A 14,922-nucleotide genomic window follows, 5' to 3' on the forward strand; every position below is an offset into this window, starting at 1 on the left:
TTCAGGTTGGTAACCCCATGTTTTCACATTTAGAGTTCCTGTATTTCACCTCATTTTTTTACCTATGTTGGGATGTTTAACACTATCTCATAATTACACTTAATAATAAGGGATGTCTTCCCTACCTTTCTTCACCTTAAAATGTTAAATTCAGGAGAAAAAAAAGCCTTTTTTGGGGCAAGATTTTATTTATTTATTCATGAGAGACACAGGCAGAGATATAGGCAGAGGAAGAGACGCAGGCTCCCTGTGGGGAGCCTCATGCAAGACTCAATCCCAGAGCCCTGGAATCATGACCTGAGCCACCCAGGTGTCTCCAGAAAAAGCCTTGTTTAAAACATTTATTTATTTTAGAGAGAGAAAATGTGTGAGTGGGAGGGAGGGGCAAAGGGAGAGAGAAAAGCAAACTCCTCTCTGAGCACAGAACCTGACCTGGGGCTTCATACTAGGACCCTGAGATCATAAACCGAGCCAAAACCAAGTCAGTCCTACCTTAGAAAAAAAAATTAATAAATTTACATTAAATTTTTATTGGCTTTGTTTTTACTGATTTTGTCAGGTGACTACTATAAATATGCAAAACTACCAATCAGGTCATTTCAAATTACTGTATTTCCTCCTTTAAAATATTGTCCTATTTTATGAAATCTGTAAGTTTAGAAATTTCCTAAGGTGATTTTACTTAAACAATATTATAGTTATATTTTATTACTAGTTCTTTTTCCCCATGACTAGTTCTTTGAAAATATATATTTTAAACATTTTTCTAAGCAATGTGTATCAAATAGTTTAAAATTTTAAGAATATTAAAAATTGAGCCTTAACATATAGAAAAAGTATATCCTGAATTTTGCAAAAAACTCCTGTATTAAAATATTGCTCTACATATAATTTATTTCCATAAAGTATAATTAGAAATTATTGAAAGTTTTGAAGTTTTCAACCCTTATAAGTTTGCATACATATATTATTGTTTTATTGTCTTTCTTAATATAAGACATTTAGAGGATTATTATATAGTCTTACATTTACAGTGGGCTGAATATTTTTCAAAAATACTTATATATATAATCAGAATTTGGTATGGCTATTGACTGACCTTCAAATACCTAAAAACAAGTAGAATGAAGTAATTATGAGCCTGCTTTTGGACAATAAAATGCAAAAACTTTCTTAATAAAAAGTAATATGTAGAACAGACACACTTGATTTTCAGCAGATAGAGGGTTGTCTTAGTTCTTAAATAATGTCAAAACAGGCACATCCAATGACTGTATCATACTGTCAGATATCCTGATAGAAATCTGTAAACCAGAGCTAGCTTTTGATAGGATAGGTTTTTACACAATTTTCTTCTCTCTTCTTTGAGATGGCACACTATGCTAGAGTCATTTCAGAATTCTGATGGGATCAAAGGCAAAACATTGATTGAAAAAGGTCTATATTTTCACAAAAAAGTAGAGGTTCTGATTGCCCAATTTAATTAAAATTTCTGATCTATATTTTGCTTAGGAAAACAGTGACATTGTGAATGAAGGCCCAGCATGGCAAGAGCAGATTCTTGAAAATGAAGAAGCCATTGCTCTTAGCAGGAAGGATAAAACCATTCAACATGTGGAAGTGTTTTGTTATGCCAGGTATGTAAAGTTAGTAATTATTTAGGATAAACCAAATTAATAACTTCTTATTGACATCTATTCGGAAGAAGCCAACATATGACATTGGTTGCTAAAAGTCAATTGATAAAATGGTTTGCCTGTTTTGAAATACAACTTTCAGTTTTCTCTGCTTAGATGATAGTGATGATAATAACATGTTACATTAATGACTTGATTCTTAAAACCGTCCTGTGCTTGGATAGAACAGATAGTACGAATTGCAGTTTTTACGCAATTCTCATTGTAGAGATTAATTTGCTGAAGGTCCCATGGCTTGAAAAATGTCAAGACGACCATACCTAGCCTAGATAGTGGAAGAGCCCAAGATTAAAACCCAGGATTATTTAATTCTTTTTTTAATAAATTTATTTTTATTGGTGTTCAATTTGTCAACATGCAGAATAACACCCAGTGCTCATCCCATCAACTGCTCACATCAGTAACCGCCACCCAGTCACCCTCCCCCGCCCCCCACGCCCCCCGCTGACCTCCCCTTCCACCACCCCAAGTTCATTTCCCAGAGTTAGGAGTCTTTCATGTTCTGTATCCCTTTCTGATATTTCCCACTTATTTTTTCTCCTTTCCCCTTTATTCCCTTTCACTAATTTTTATATTCCCCAAATGAATGAGACCATATAATCTTTGTCCTTCTCTGATTGACTTATTTCACTTAGCATAATACCCTCCAGTTCCATCCACATTGAAGCAAATGGTGGGTATTTGTCGTTTCTAATGGCTGAGTATTTCCATTGTATACATATACCACATCTTCTTTATCCATTCATCTTTCGATGGACACTGAGGCTCTTTCCACAGTTTGGCTATTGTGGACATTGCTGCTATAAACATCGGGGTGCAGGTGTCCCGGTGTTTCACTGCATCTGTATCTTTGGGGTAAATCCCCAGCACTGCAATTGCTGGGTCGTAGGGCACATCTATTTTTAATTCTTTGAGGAACCTCCACACAGTTTTCCAGAGTGGCTGCACCAGTTCACATTCCCACCAACAGCGCAAGAGGGTTCCCTTTTCTCCACATCCTCTCCAACATTTGTGGTTTCCTGCCTTGTTAATTTTCCCCATTCTCACTGGTGTGAGGTGGTATCTCATTGTGGTTTTGATTTGTATTTCCCTGAAGGCAAGTGATGTGGAGCATTTCCTCATGTGCTTCTTGGCCATGTCTATGTCTTCCTCTGTGAGATTTCTCTTCATGTCTTTTGCCCATTTCATGATTGGATTGTTTATTTCTTTGGTGTTGAGTTTAATAAGTTCTTTATAGATCTTGAAAACTAGCCCTTTATCGGATACGTCATTTGTAAATATCTTCTCCCATACTGTAGGTTGTCTTTCAGTTTTGTTGACTGTATTCTTTGCTGTGCAAAAGCTTCTTATCTTGATGAAGTCCCAATAGTTCATTTTTTGCTTTTGTTTCATTTGCCTTCCGGGATGAAACTTGAAAGAAGTTACTGTGGCCAAGTTCAAAAAGGATGTTGCCTGTGTTCTTCTCTAGGATTTTGATGGAATCTTGTCTCAAATTTAGATCTTTTTTTTTTTTTAATTTATTTTTTATTGGTGTTCAATTTACTAACATACCGAATAATCCCCAGGGCCCGTCACCCATTTACTCCCACCCCCCGCCCTCCTCCCCTTCTACCACCCCTAGTTCGTTTCCCAGAGTTAGCAGTCTTTACGTTCTGTCTCCCTTTCTGATATTTCCCACACATTTCTTCTCCCTTCCCTTATATTCCCTTTCACTATTATTTATATTCCCCACATGAATGAGAACATATCATGTTTGTCCTTCTCCGACTGACTTACTTCACTCAGCATAATACCCTCCAGTTCCATCCACGTTGAAGCAAATGGTGGGTATTTGTCATTTCTAATAGCTGAGTAATATTCCATTGTATACATAAACCACATGTTCTTTATCCATTCATCTTTCGTTGGACACCGAGGCTCCTTCCACAGTTTGGCTATCATGGCCATTGCTGCTATAAACACCGGGGTGCAGGTGTCCTGGCGTTTCATTGCATTTGTATCTTTGGGGTAAATCCCCAACAGTGCAATTGCTGGGTCGTAGGGCAGGTATATTTTTAACTGTTTGAGGAACCTCCACACAGTTTTCCAGAGTGGCTGCACCAGTTCACATTCCCACCAACAGTGTAAGAGGGTTCCCTTTTCTCCGCATCCTCTCCAACATTTGTTGTTTCCTGCCTTGTTAATTTGCCCCATTCTCACTGGTGTGAGGTGGTATCTCAATGTGGTTTTGATTTGTATTTCCCTGATGGCCAGTGATGCAGAGCATTTTCTCATATGCATGTTGTCCATGTCTATGTCTTCCTCTGTGAGATTTCTGTTCATGTCTTTTGCCCATTTCATGATTGGATTGTTTGTTTCTTTGGTGTTGAGTTTAATAAGTTCTTTATAGATCTTGGAAACTAGCCCTTTATCTGATACATCATTTGCAAATATCTTCTCCCATTCTGTGGGTTGTCTTTTAGTTTTGTTGACTGTATCCTTTGCTGTGCAAAAGCTTCTTATCTTGATGAAGTCCCAATAGTTCATTTTTGCTTTTGTTTCTTTTGCCTTCGCGGATGTATCTTGCAAGAAGTTACTGTGGCCGAGTTCAAAAAGGGTGTTGCCTGTGTTCTTCTCTAGGATTTTGATGGAATCTTGTCTCACATTTAGATCTTTCATCCATTTTGAGTTTATCTTTGTGTATGGTGAAAGAGAGTGGTCTAGTTTCATTCTTCTGCATGTGGATGTCCAATTTTCCCAGCACCATTTATTGAAGAGACTGTCTTTCTTCCAATGGATAGTCTTTCCTCCTTTATCGAATATTAGTTGCCCATAAAGTTCAGGGTCAACTTCTGGATTCTCTATTCTGTTCCACTGATCTATGTGTCTGTTTTTGTGCCAGTACCACATGTCTTGAGGACCACAGCTTTGTAGTACAACCTGAAATCTGGCATTGTGATGCTCCCAGCTATGGTTTTCTTTTTTAAAATTGCCCTGGCTATTCGGTGTCTTTTCTGATTCCACACAAATCTTAAAATAATTTGTTCTAACTCTCTGAAGAAAGTCCATGGTATTTTGATAGGCATTGCATTCAACGTGTAAATTGCCCTGGGTAACATTGACCTTTTCACAATATTAATTCTGCCAATCCATGAGCATGGAATATTTTTCCTTCTCTTTGTGTCTTCCTCAATTTCTTTCAGAAGCGTTCTATAGTTTTTAGGGTATAGACCTTACCTCTGGTTAGGTTTATTCCTAGGTATCTTATGCTTTTGGGTGCAATTGTCAATGGGATTGACTCCTTCATTTCTCTTTCTTCAGTTTCATTGTTAGTGTATAGAAGTGCAACTGACTTCTGGGCATTGTGTTTGTATCGTGCCACACTGCTGAATTGCTATATGAGTTCTAGCAATCTTGGGGTGGAGGCTTTTGGGTTTTCTGCATAGAGTATCATGTCATCAGTGAAGAGGCAGAGCTTGACTTCTTCTTTGCCAATTTGAATGCCTTGTATGTGTTTTTGTTGTCTCATTGCTGAGGCTAGGACTTCTAGTACTCTGTTGAAATGCAGTGGTGAAAGTGGACATCCCTGTCTTGTTCCTGATCTTCGGGGAAATGCTCCCAGTGCTTCCCCTTGGAGAATGATATTTCCTGTGGGCTTTTCGTAGATGGCTTTTAAGATGCAGAGGAATGTTCCCTCTATCTCTACACTCTGAAGAGTTTTGATCAGGAATGGATGCTGCATTTTGCCAAATGCTTTCTCTGCATCTATTTAGAGGATCATATGGTTCTTGGTTTTTCTATTGCTGAAATGATGAATCACATTGATTGTTTTATGGGTGTTGAACCAGCTTTGCATCCCGGGGATAAATCCTCCTTGGTTATGTTGAATAATCTTCTTAATGTACTCTTGTATCCTATTGGCTAGTATCTTTTTGAGAATTTTTGCATCCATGTTCATTAGGGATATTGATCTATAATTCTCCTTTTTGGTGGGGACTTTGTCTGGTTTTGGAATTAAGGTGATGCTGGCCTCATAGAAAGAATTTGGAAGTACTCCATCTCTTTCCATCTTTCCAAACCGCTTTAATAGAATAGATACGGTTTCTTCTTTAAACATGTGATAGAATTCCGCAGGGAAGCCATCTGGCCCTGTACTTTTGTGTCATGGAAGGTTATTGATGACTGCTTCAATTTCCTCCCTGGTGATTGGCCTGTTTAGTTTTTCTATTTCTTCCTGATCCAGTTGTGGTAATTTGTGGCTTTCCAGAAATGCGTCCATTTCTTCTAGATTGCCTAATTCATTGGCGTTTAGCTGTTCATAATATGTTTTTAAAATCGTTCGTATTTCCTTGGTGTTGGTAGTGATCTCTCCTTTCTCATTCATGATTGTATTAATTTGAGTCTTCTCTCTCTTCTTTTTAATAAGGCTGGCTATTGGTTTATCTATCTTATTAATTCTTTCAAAGAACCAACTCCTGGTTTTGTTGATCTGTTCCACAGTTCTTCTGGTCTCGATTTCGTTGAGTTCTGCTCGAATCTTTATTAACTCTCTTCTTCTGCTGGGTGTAGGATCTATTTCCTATTTTTTTCTCTAGCTCCTTTAGGTGTAAGGTTAGCTTTTGTATTTGAGTTCTTTCCAGTTTTTGTATGGATGCTTGTATTGCGATGTATTTCCTCCTCAGGACTGCTTTTGTTTTATCCCAAAGATTTTGAATGGTTGAATCTTCATTCTCATTATTTTTCCATGAATCTTTTTAATTCTGCTTAATTTCCTGGTTGACCCTTTCATCTTTTAGCAAGATGGTCCTTAACCTCCATGTGTTTGAAGTCCTTCCGAACTTATTGTTGTGATTTAGTTCTAATTTCAAGGCATTATGATCTGAGAATATGCAGGGGATGATCCCAGTCGTTTGGTATCAGTTCATACCTGATTTTTGACCCAGTATGTGGTCTATTCTGGAGAACGTTCCATGTACACTTGAGAAGAATGTGTATTCAGTTGAGTTTGGATGTAAAGTTCTGTAGATATCTGTGAAATCCATCTGGTCCCGTGTATCATTTAAAGCTCTTGTTTCTTTGGAGATGTGCTTAGAAAACCTATCGATTGTAGAAAGAACTACATTGAAGTCACCAAGTATAAATGTATTATTATCTAAGTATGTCTTAAGTTTGGTTATTAATTGATTGATGTTTTTGCAGCTCCCGCATTCGGTGCATACATATTGATGATTCTTAAATCCTCTTGTTGGAATGATCCTTTAAGTGTTATATAGTGTCCCTCTTCATCTTTCACTAGAGTCTTCCGGATAAATTTTAGTTTGTCTGATATAAGGATGGCTACCCTTGCTTTCTTTTGAGGACCATTTGAATGGTAAATGGTTCTCCAACCTTTTCTTTTCAGGCTGTAGGTGTCCTCATGTCTAAAATGAGTCTCTTATAGACAGCAAATAGATGGGTCCTGCTTTTTTATCCAGTCTGACACCCTGCGCCTTTTCATGGGGTCATTAATCCCATTCACGTTCAGAGTTACTATTGAAAGATAGGAATTTAGTGTCATCATAATACCTATTCAGTCCCTGTTTTTGTGGATTGTTGCATTGGACCTCTTCTTAAAGGGGAATTTTAAGAGTCCCCCTTTAAATTTGTTACAGAGCTCGTTTAGAGGTTACATATTCTTTCAGTTCCTGCCTGTCTTGGAAGCTCTTTATCTCTCCTTCCATTTTGAATAAGAGCCTTGCCGGATAAAGTATTCTTGGCTACATGTTTTTCTTATTTAGGACCTTGAGTATATCCTGCCAGCCCTTTCTGGCCTGCCAGGTCTCTGTGGAGAGGTCTGCTGTTAATCTTATATTCCTCCCCAGATAATTTAGGGATTTCTTGTCTCTTGCTGCTTTAAGGATCTTTTCTTTATCTTTGGAATTTGCAAGCTTCACTATCAAATGTCGAGGTGTTGAACGGTTTTTATTGATTTTAGGGGGGATCTCTCTATTTCTTGTAACTGAATGCCTGTTTCCCTTCCCAGATTAGGAACGTTTTCAGCTATGATTTGTTCAAATACATATTCTGGCCCTCTGTCCTTTTCGGCGCCCTCGGGAACCCCAGTGAAACGTAGATTTTTCTTCCTTGGGCTGTCACTTATTTTCCTTAAAATATCCTCACGATCTTTTAATTGTTTGTCTCTTTTTTCCTCAGTTTCCCTCTTTGCCATAAACTTTTCTTCTATGTCATTCACTCATTCTTCCACCTTGTTAATCCTCATCGTTAGGACCTCTAGTTTGGATTGCATCTCATTTAATTGATTTTTAATTTCTGCCTGTTTAGATCTAAATTCTGCAGTCATGAAGTCTCATGAGTCCTTTATGCTTTTTTGTAGAGCCACTAGTAGCTCTCTAATAGTGCTTCTGAATTGGCTTTCTGACATTGAATTGTAATCCAAATTTTGTAACTCTGTGGGAGAGGACTGTTTCTGATTTCTTTCTTTTGAGGGGAGGTTTTCCTTCTCGTCATTTTGCTCAGAGCGGAGTGGCGAAAAACATGTTGTATTGGGAAAAGGAGAAAAGAGAGAAGAGAAAGAAATAAAGAAAAAGAAAGAAAAAAAAAGAAAAAGAAAAGAAAGAGTAAAAAGAGAAAGAGAAGAAAAAATAGGGGAGGGAAGCAAATAAAAAAAACAAAACATTAGGGTGGTATCCTCTAATTCTGTATACTGTAAATCCCTTGACTTCCCCTGGAACTTTCCAGTGCTGCCTGGTCAATAATTTGCCCAATAATTTGTTTTTCCCCTCTCTGTCTAGCTGGTCTTCTGGGGGAGGTGCCTGCCGTGCTGATTTTCAGGTGTTAGCGCTTGGGGGAGCTACTCTGCCCCCTGCCAGGTGCATGGTTCAGTGAGAGAGAGACAAAAGAGAAAAGAAGAAAAGAAAAAGAGGAAAAAAAAGGAGGGGGGGAACAAACAGAAAACAAAAAACTAGGTGGGAAGTATCCTCTGATTCTATATACTGTAGATTCCTTGACTTCCCCTCGAACTTTCCATTGCTGCTTGGTCAAGAACTTGCTTTTCTCCTGTCCTTCTAGCTAGTCTTCTGGGGGAGGGCTCTGCTGTGCTCATTCTGAGGTGTGTGCACCTGGGGTAGCTCCCCATCCCCCTGCCAGGTGCATGGCTTTGTGGGAGCTGTTTATCCTGTGAGGCCCTCCTCATGCCCAGGTACAAGGTGACAGCAGGAGGAACAACAACAGTGGTGGAGACCAGCTCTCCAGCTCTGGAGTCATATCCCTCAGTAACTGCCGCAGGTCTCAGTCCGCAGTGGCCTGAATGCTCTGAGGGCGGGGGGTGCGTTGTCAGGAGCGCCCTCGCTGTCCTGGGCCCTTCCGTCCTCTGCATGTCCTGGGTGTATCGCCGAATCATGGGCTGTTGTCCCCCAGCGCTCTGGGCTCCCGGGCCTGCGCCTCTGGAATCTTGCTTCCGGGGCTGTGCAGCCCTCTCGTGGGGAACCGCTGCCTGAGCCGCCGCTGGATTTGTTCTGGGGGCCCCGCTGGGCGGGTGCTGCAGCCCTTTAGGAAGCTTGGCCTGGTGTGTGGCGCTCTCTCCCCCCGCAGGTCCTCTCTTAGTGTCCCTGGGAGCCTGAGGGCATCCTTGCCCCTCCTGAGATCCTGCCGGAGCTCCTCCGAGAGCCTGTCCGTTCGGGAAGAAGCTCCTGCTTCTCCGAGACTCGGCTTTCCTGACCTGTGGGCACTCGCCGCATGGCCTTAGCCTGGTATCTGGTGGGGGCCCCTCCCCCTTGGATGCTTTTTTATTTCTTTATTATTTTTTTTTCTGTCTTCCTACCTTGATAGAAGCGCAAACTCTTCTCACTGTAGCCCTCCAGCTGTTCTCTCGTTAAATCTCAGACTGAATTAGTAGGTTTTCATTATGATTTGAAAGTTATCTAGGTAAGTTGGTGGGGACAGGTGATTTGGGGCCCTTAATCTTCCATCATCTTCTATTTTCTTTTATTGATGTGAATAAGAAAGAGTATCATTGCAATAAATAGATCCTTGACATTCTTGTTAGCTATATCAAAAAATCTTTTGGAGTTCCCTTTTGTAAATAACGGAAAATTACGATATAGTTTCTTCGCTTGTTTTTGTTGCTTTTTTATATATACCTTATTAATGATGTTAATGTTACATTTTGTGGAGGTCGGGAATGAGTATGTGTTTAGTTTTGTATATAATTTTAACATATATGTCAGTTTACAGAACTGAGGACGTACGTCATCCCAAAGATCTTTCCTGTTTCTATTTTCTAACCATGGCTCATCTCCTTTCTACCATTTCCCCAATTTCTAGTTTTCGTTAATTACTAATCTCTCTTCCAGTTCTATTATTTTGTCATTTTGAGAGTGTTATCTAATTTGAAATGTATAGTATGTCATCTTTTGCCATTGTCTTTCTCTCATTGTAGTTGCTTGAGGATTCATCCAGGTGGTTGCATTCATTAGCAGCTCGTTTGTTGTTATTGCTAAATAGTATTCCGTGGTATGTATATACCAAAGTTTAGTTTTAGTCACCCATTGAAGAACATCTCGGCTTTTTTCCCTTCTTTCTGTTACAAAAAAGCTGCTATGAATATTTGTTCATAGGATTCTGTGTGAACATAAGTTTTCATTTGTCTGGGATAAATACCCAAGTATATAATTAATGGGTCATACGCTAATTACATGTTTGGTTTTAAAAGAAACTGAGAAACTGTTTTCCAGAGGATCTGTACCATTTTACATTTCCATCAGAATTTCATGATTCTATTTCTCTACATGCTCACCAACATTTAGTGTTTTCACTTTTTTGCCATTCTGATAGGTGTGTAGTGATATCTCATTGCAGTTTTATTTTATTTTATTTTTTAATTTTTTTTCTTATTGCAGTTTTAATTTGCATTTCCCTGATGTCTGATTTTAAATATCCTTTCATGTGCTTGCTTGCCAGTCTTACATCCTTTTTGGTGAAAGTGTTCATATCTTTTGCTCATTTTTTAATTGGATTGGCTTTTTCATGTGGATTTTTGTTTTATATATGTGTCCTTTGTTAGGTATATAGTCTGCATATATTTCCTCCAAGTCTGTAGATTGTCTCTCATCCTCTTGAAGTAGGATATTTTGCAGGTGAAATGTTTTAAATTTTGATAAGGTCCAATTTATCACTTTTTTCTTCGGTATAGATCCAGAATATTTTCTCCTGTTTTTCAAAAACAAATTATGGTTTTATGTTTTATGTTTTACCTTGTGATCTACATTGAGTTAATTTTTGTATAAGGTGTGAGGTTTAGATCGTTAATTTTTTTAACATAAGATTATCCAATTACTTTGGCACTATTTGTTTTAAAGGTTGTTTTTCCTCCACTGAATTAATTTTGCATATTTGTCAAATCAGTTGTACTTGGATGAGTATATTTGTGTATTTTATATTCTATACCATTGATGTGTATGTTTTTTTCCTCACACCAATACCTTACCATCTTGATTATTGCAGCTCTGTTAGGGATTAAAATCAGGTAGAATAATTAGTCAAATTTAGTCTCTTTTATCAAGATTGTTTTAGCTATTCCAGAGTTTGTGCCTTTTCAGATAAATGTTTTAATAAGCTTTTCTCTGTCTAGAAAATGTTGTTGGAATTTTGATAGGAATTGCATTAATACTATATATCAACTTGAAGGGAATTGATAACTTTATTATTTTGAGTCTTCCAATTCATTGATAAGATATGTTTCACCATTTATGTAGGTTGACTTTGATTTCTTTCTACAGAATTTTGTAATTTTCAGCGTTCCAACTCTATGCATGTTTTGTTAATTGTGGTGTACATGAGTATTTACTTATCTTTGGGGCAATTATAAGTGGCATTGTCTTTTTAATGTTGACTACGTTCATTATGAGTATCTACAAATGCATTTGGTATTTATGTATTGACTTGTATCCTGGCATCTTGCTGAACTTTTAAGTTCTGGGGATTATATTTTTATAGATTCTATGGGATTTTTACATAGACAATCATGTCTTATACAAAGAGGAACAGTTTTATATATTCCTCTTCATTGACTTGTTCTTTTTTAAAGAGTCTGTTTCCTGTTGAGAGTCATATGTTTTCTGTCTGTAGCCACACACCACAAGTTAATTATGTTTTCTCCTTATTCTTAGCCTCACTTAATGTGCATTTTGTTTCCAAAAAGAAAGTTGTTACCACTTTCTGATGACTTTGTAATTATACCTAATGATGGCTAGTCATTTATGGTCTCTCATTTGCTAATTGTCTTGTTTCTGTACACAACTGATTAATCCACAAGCTACCAAAAATAATGGTTACTTTAATGGTCATTCGTACCAAGAATCTATTGTAGCTAGTTGCATCAAACAAATAGAAATCAAACTTCAGTCCTTGATACACTACATAGATAGAATACTGTTTTTAATATTTTGGTAAATTTCCCAAATATCATGTTAAAGACAGCTTTATAATCATATGTATGTTGACATATGACTTCTTTTTTCATTTTAGACCAGATATGTTTGCTTATTTATAGAGTTGATGTATATTAGGCCAAAATCTATGATTTGATTCTCATGTTGACAACTTGTTATTTCATCAAAAGAGAGTAAAATATGTATCTCGGGCAGCCTTGGTCGCTCAGTGGTTTAGCGCCGCCTTCAGCCCAGGGTGTGATCCTGGGGACTTGGAATCAAGTCCCACATCGGGCTCCATGCATGGAGCCTGCTTCTCCCCCTGCCTGTGTCTCTGCCTCTCTCTCTTTCTGTGTCTCTCATGAATAAATAAAATCTTTTAAAAATATGTATCTCTAGGCCATAAACAATATTGTAGTCATAACCAGCAGCCTCTTGATTTTTAATTTTTGATTACAAGGAGGTCAGGTCAAGGATGCAAATAAATCAGTGCAAACTCATCACAACTGCTTGGAAAACTGCTGAAATAAAAAAGAAATACCTCAAATTACATGGAAAGTCGGTAACACCATACTCTAATATAAAATATAGGATAGTGCATTATATTTTTATTATTGTTGACTTTGTTTTCTTTTTTTAATTGGAGTTCAATTTGCCAACATCTAGCATAACACCCAGTGCTTATCCTGCCAAGTGCCCCCCTCAGTGCCCAACACCCAGTCACCCCCACCCCCCACCCACCTCCCTTTCCACTACTCCTTGTTCGTTTCCCAGAGTTAGATGTCCCTCATGTTTTGTCACCCTCTCTGATATTTTCACTCATTTTCTCTCCTTTCCCCTTTATTCCCTTTCACTAATTTTTATATTCCCCAAATGAATGAGACCATATAATGTTTGTCCTTCTATGATTGACTTATTTCACTCAGAATAATACCCTCCAGTTCCACATTGAAGCAAATGGTGGGTATTTGTCGTTTCTAATGCCTGAGTAGTATTCCATTGTATAAATAAACCACATCTTCTTTATCCATTAATTTTTGATGGACACCGAGGCTCCTTCCACAGTTTGGTTATTGTGGACATTGTTGCTATAAACATTGCAGTGCAGTTATCTCAGCTTTTCACTGCATCTGTATCTTTGGGGTAAATCCCTAGCAGTGCAATTGCTAGGTCTTAGGGCAGGTCTATTTTTAACTCTTTGAGGAACCTCCACACAGTTTTCTAGAGTGGCTATACCAGTTCACATTCCCTCCAAAAGTGCCAGAGTTCCCCTTCTCCACATCCTCTCCAACGTGTGGTTTCCTGCCTTGTTAATGTTCACCATTCTCACTGGGGTGAGGTGGTATCTCATTGTGGTTTTGATTTGTATCTCCCTGATGGCAAGTGATGCAGAGCATTTTCTCATGTGCTTGTTGGCCATGTCTATGTCTTCCTCTGTGAAATTTCTGGTTATGTCTTTTGCCCATTTCATGATTGGATGGTTTGTTTCTTTGCTGCTGAGTTTCATAAGTTCTTTATAGATCTTGAATACTAGCCCTCTATCTGATAGGTCATTTGCAAATATCTTCTCCCATTCTGTAGGTTGTCTTTTAGTTTTGTTGACTGTTTCTTTTGCTGTGCAGAAGCTTTTTATCTTGATGAAGTCCCAATAATTCATTTTTGCTTTTGTTTCATTTGCATTCCTGGATGTATCTCGCAAGAAGTTGCTGTGGCCAAGTTCAAAAAGGGTGTTGCCTGTGTTCTCCTCTAGGATTTTGATGGAATCTTGTCTCACATTTAGATCTGTCATCCATTTTGAGTTTATCTTTGTGTATGGTGTAAGAGAATGGTGCAGTTTCATTCTTCTGCATTTGGCTGTCTAATTTTCCCAGCTCCATTTATTGAAGAGACTGTCCTTTTTCCAGTGGATAGCCTTTTCTGCTTTGTCGAATGTCTATGTTGACCATAGAGTTGAGGGTCCACTTCTGGGTTCTCTATTCTGTTCAATTGATCTATGTGTCTGTTTTTGTGCCAGTACTGTCTTGATGACCACAGCTTTGTAGTACAACCTGCAATCTGGCATTGTGATGCCCTGGCTCTGGTTTTCTTTTTTAATATTCCCCTGTCTATTTGGGGTCTTTTCTGAAAGAAAGTCGTAAAGATGATTTGTTTCAACTCTCTGAAAAAGTCCATGGTATTTTGATAGGGATTGCATTAAATGTGTAAATTGCCGTGGGTAGAACATTTTCACAATATTAATTCTTCCAATCCATGAGCATGGAATATTTTTCCATCTCTTTGTGTCTTCCTCAATTTCTTTCAGAAGTCTTCTGTAGTTTTTAGGGTATAGAACCTTTACTTCTTTGGTTAGGTTTATTCCTAGCTATCTTATGCTTTTGGGTACAATTGTAAATGGGATGGACTCCTTCATTTCTCTTTCTTCAGTCTCATTGTTAGTGTATAGAATTGCCACGGATTTCTGGGCACTGATTTTGTATCCTGCCACACTGCTGAATTGCTGTATGAGTTCTAGGAATCTTGGGGTGGAGTCTTTTGGGTTTTCTATATACAGTATTAAGGCATCATGATGGTAAATCAGGATGAAAACTGTCCTCATAGATTTGCAGATGAACCAATTCTCTAGTACATAATGAAATAAAGATATTACTTTAACGGTAACCTAAAATTCTACTTTCTAATTTTGGATTCTAAAATTTTAACTTAAAAATGATATAAGTAACATGAACTTCCTGGGCAAAAATGGAGTAATATCAGTAAGATAAAGGAATACATTTTAAAAATGTAATTGTTACAATTTAGAGGAAGCTGTTTTTTTTTTT

General features: G+C 37.9%; 1 protein-coding gene across 4 annotated transcripts in view; it reads left to right on the forward strand.

Annotated features, from left to right (window-relative positions):
- CHM (CHM Rab escort protein) overlaps positions 1–14,922 on the forward strand; it is a 243,980-nt gene that overhangs the window by 58,400 nt on the left and 170,658 nt on the right. For all 4 annotated transcript variants that reach the window (XM_072816811.1, XM_072816813.1, XM_072816812.1 and 1 more), the window contains exon 4: positions 1,513–1,637. In XM_072816811.1, the coding sequence (XP_072672912.1) occupies positions 1,513–1,637 (125 nt within the window). The remainder of the gene's footprint in view (positions 1–1,512; positions 1,638–14,922) is intronic.

The sequence above is a fragment of the Canis lupus genome, chromosome X (assembly GCF_048164855.1).
Source record: "Canis lupus baileyi chromosome X, mCanLup2.hap1, whole genome shotgun sequence".
NCBI lineage: Eukaryota > Metazoa > Chordata > Mammalia > Carnivora > Canidae > Canis > Canis lupus.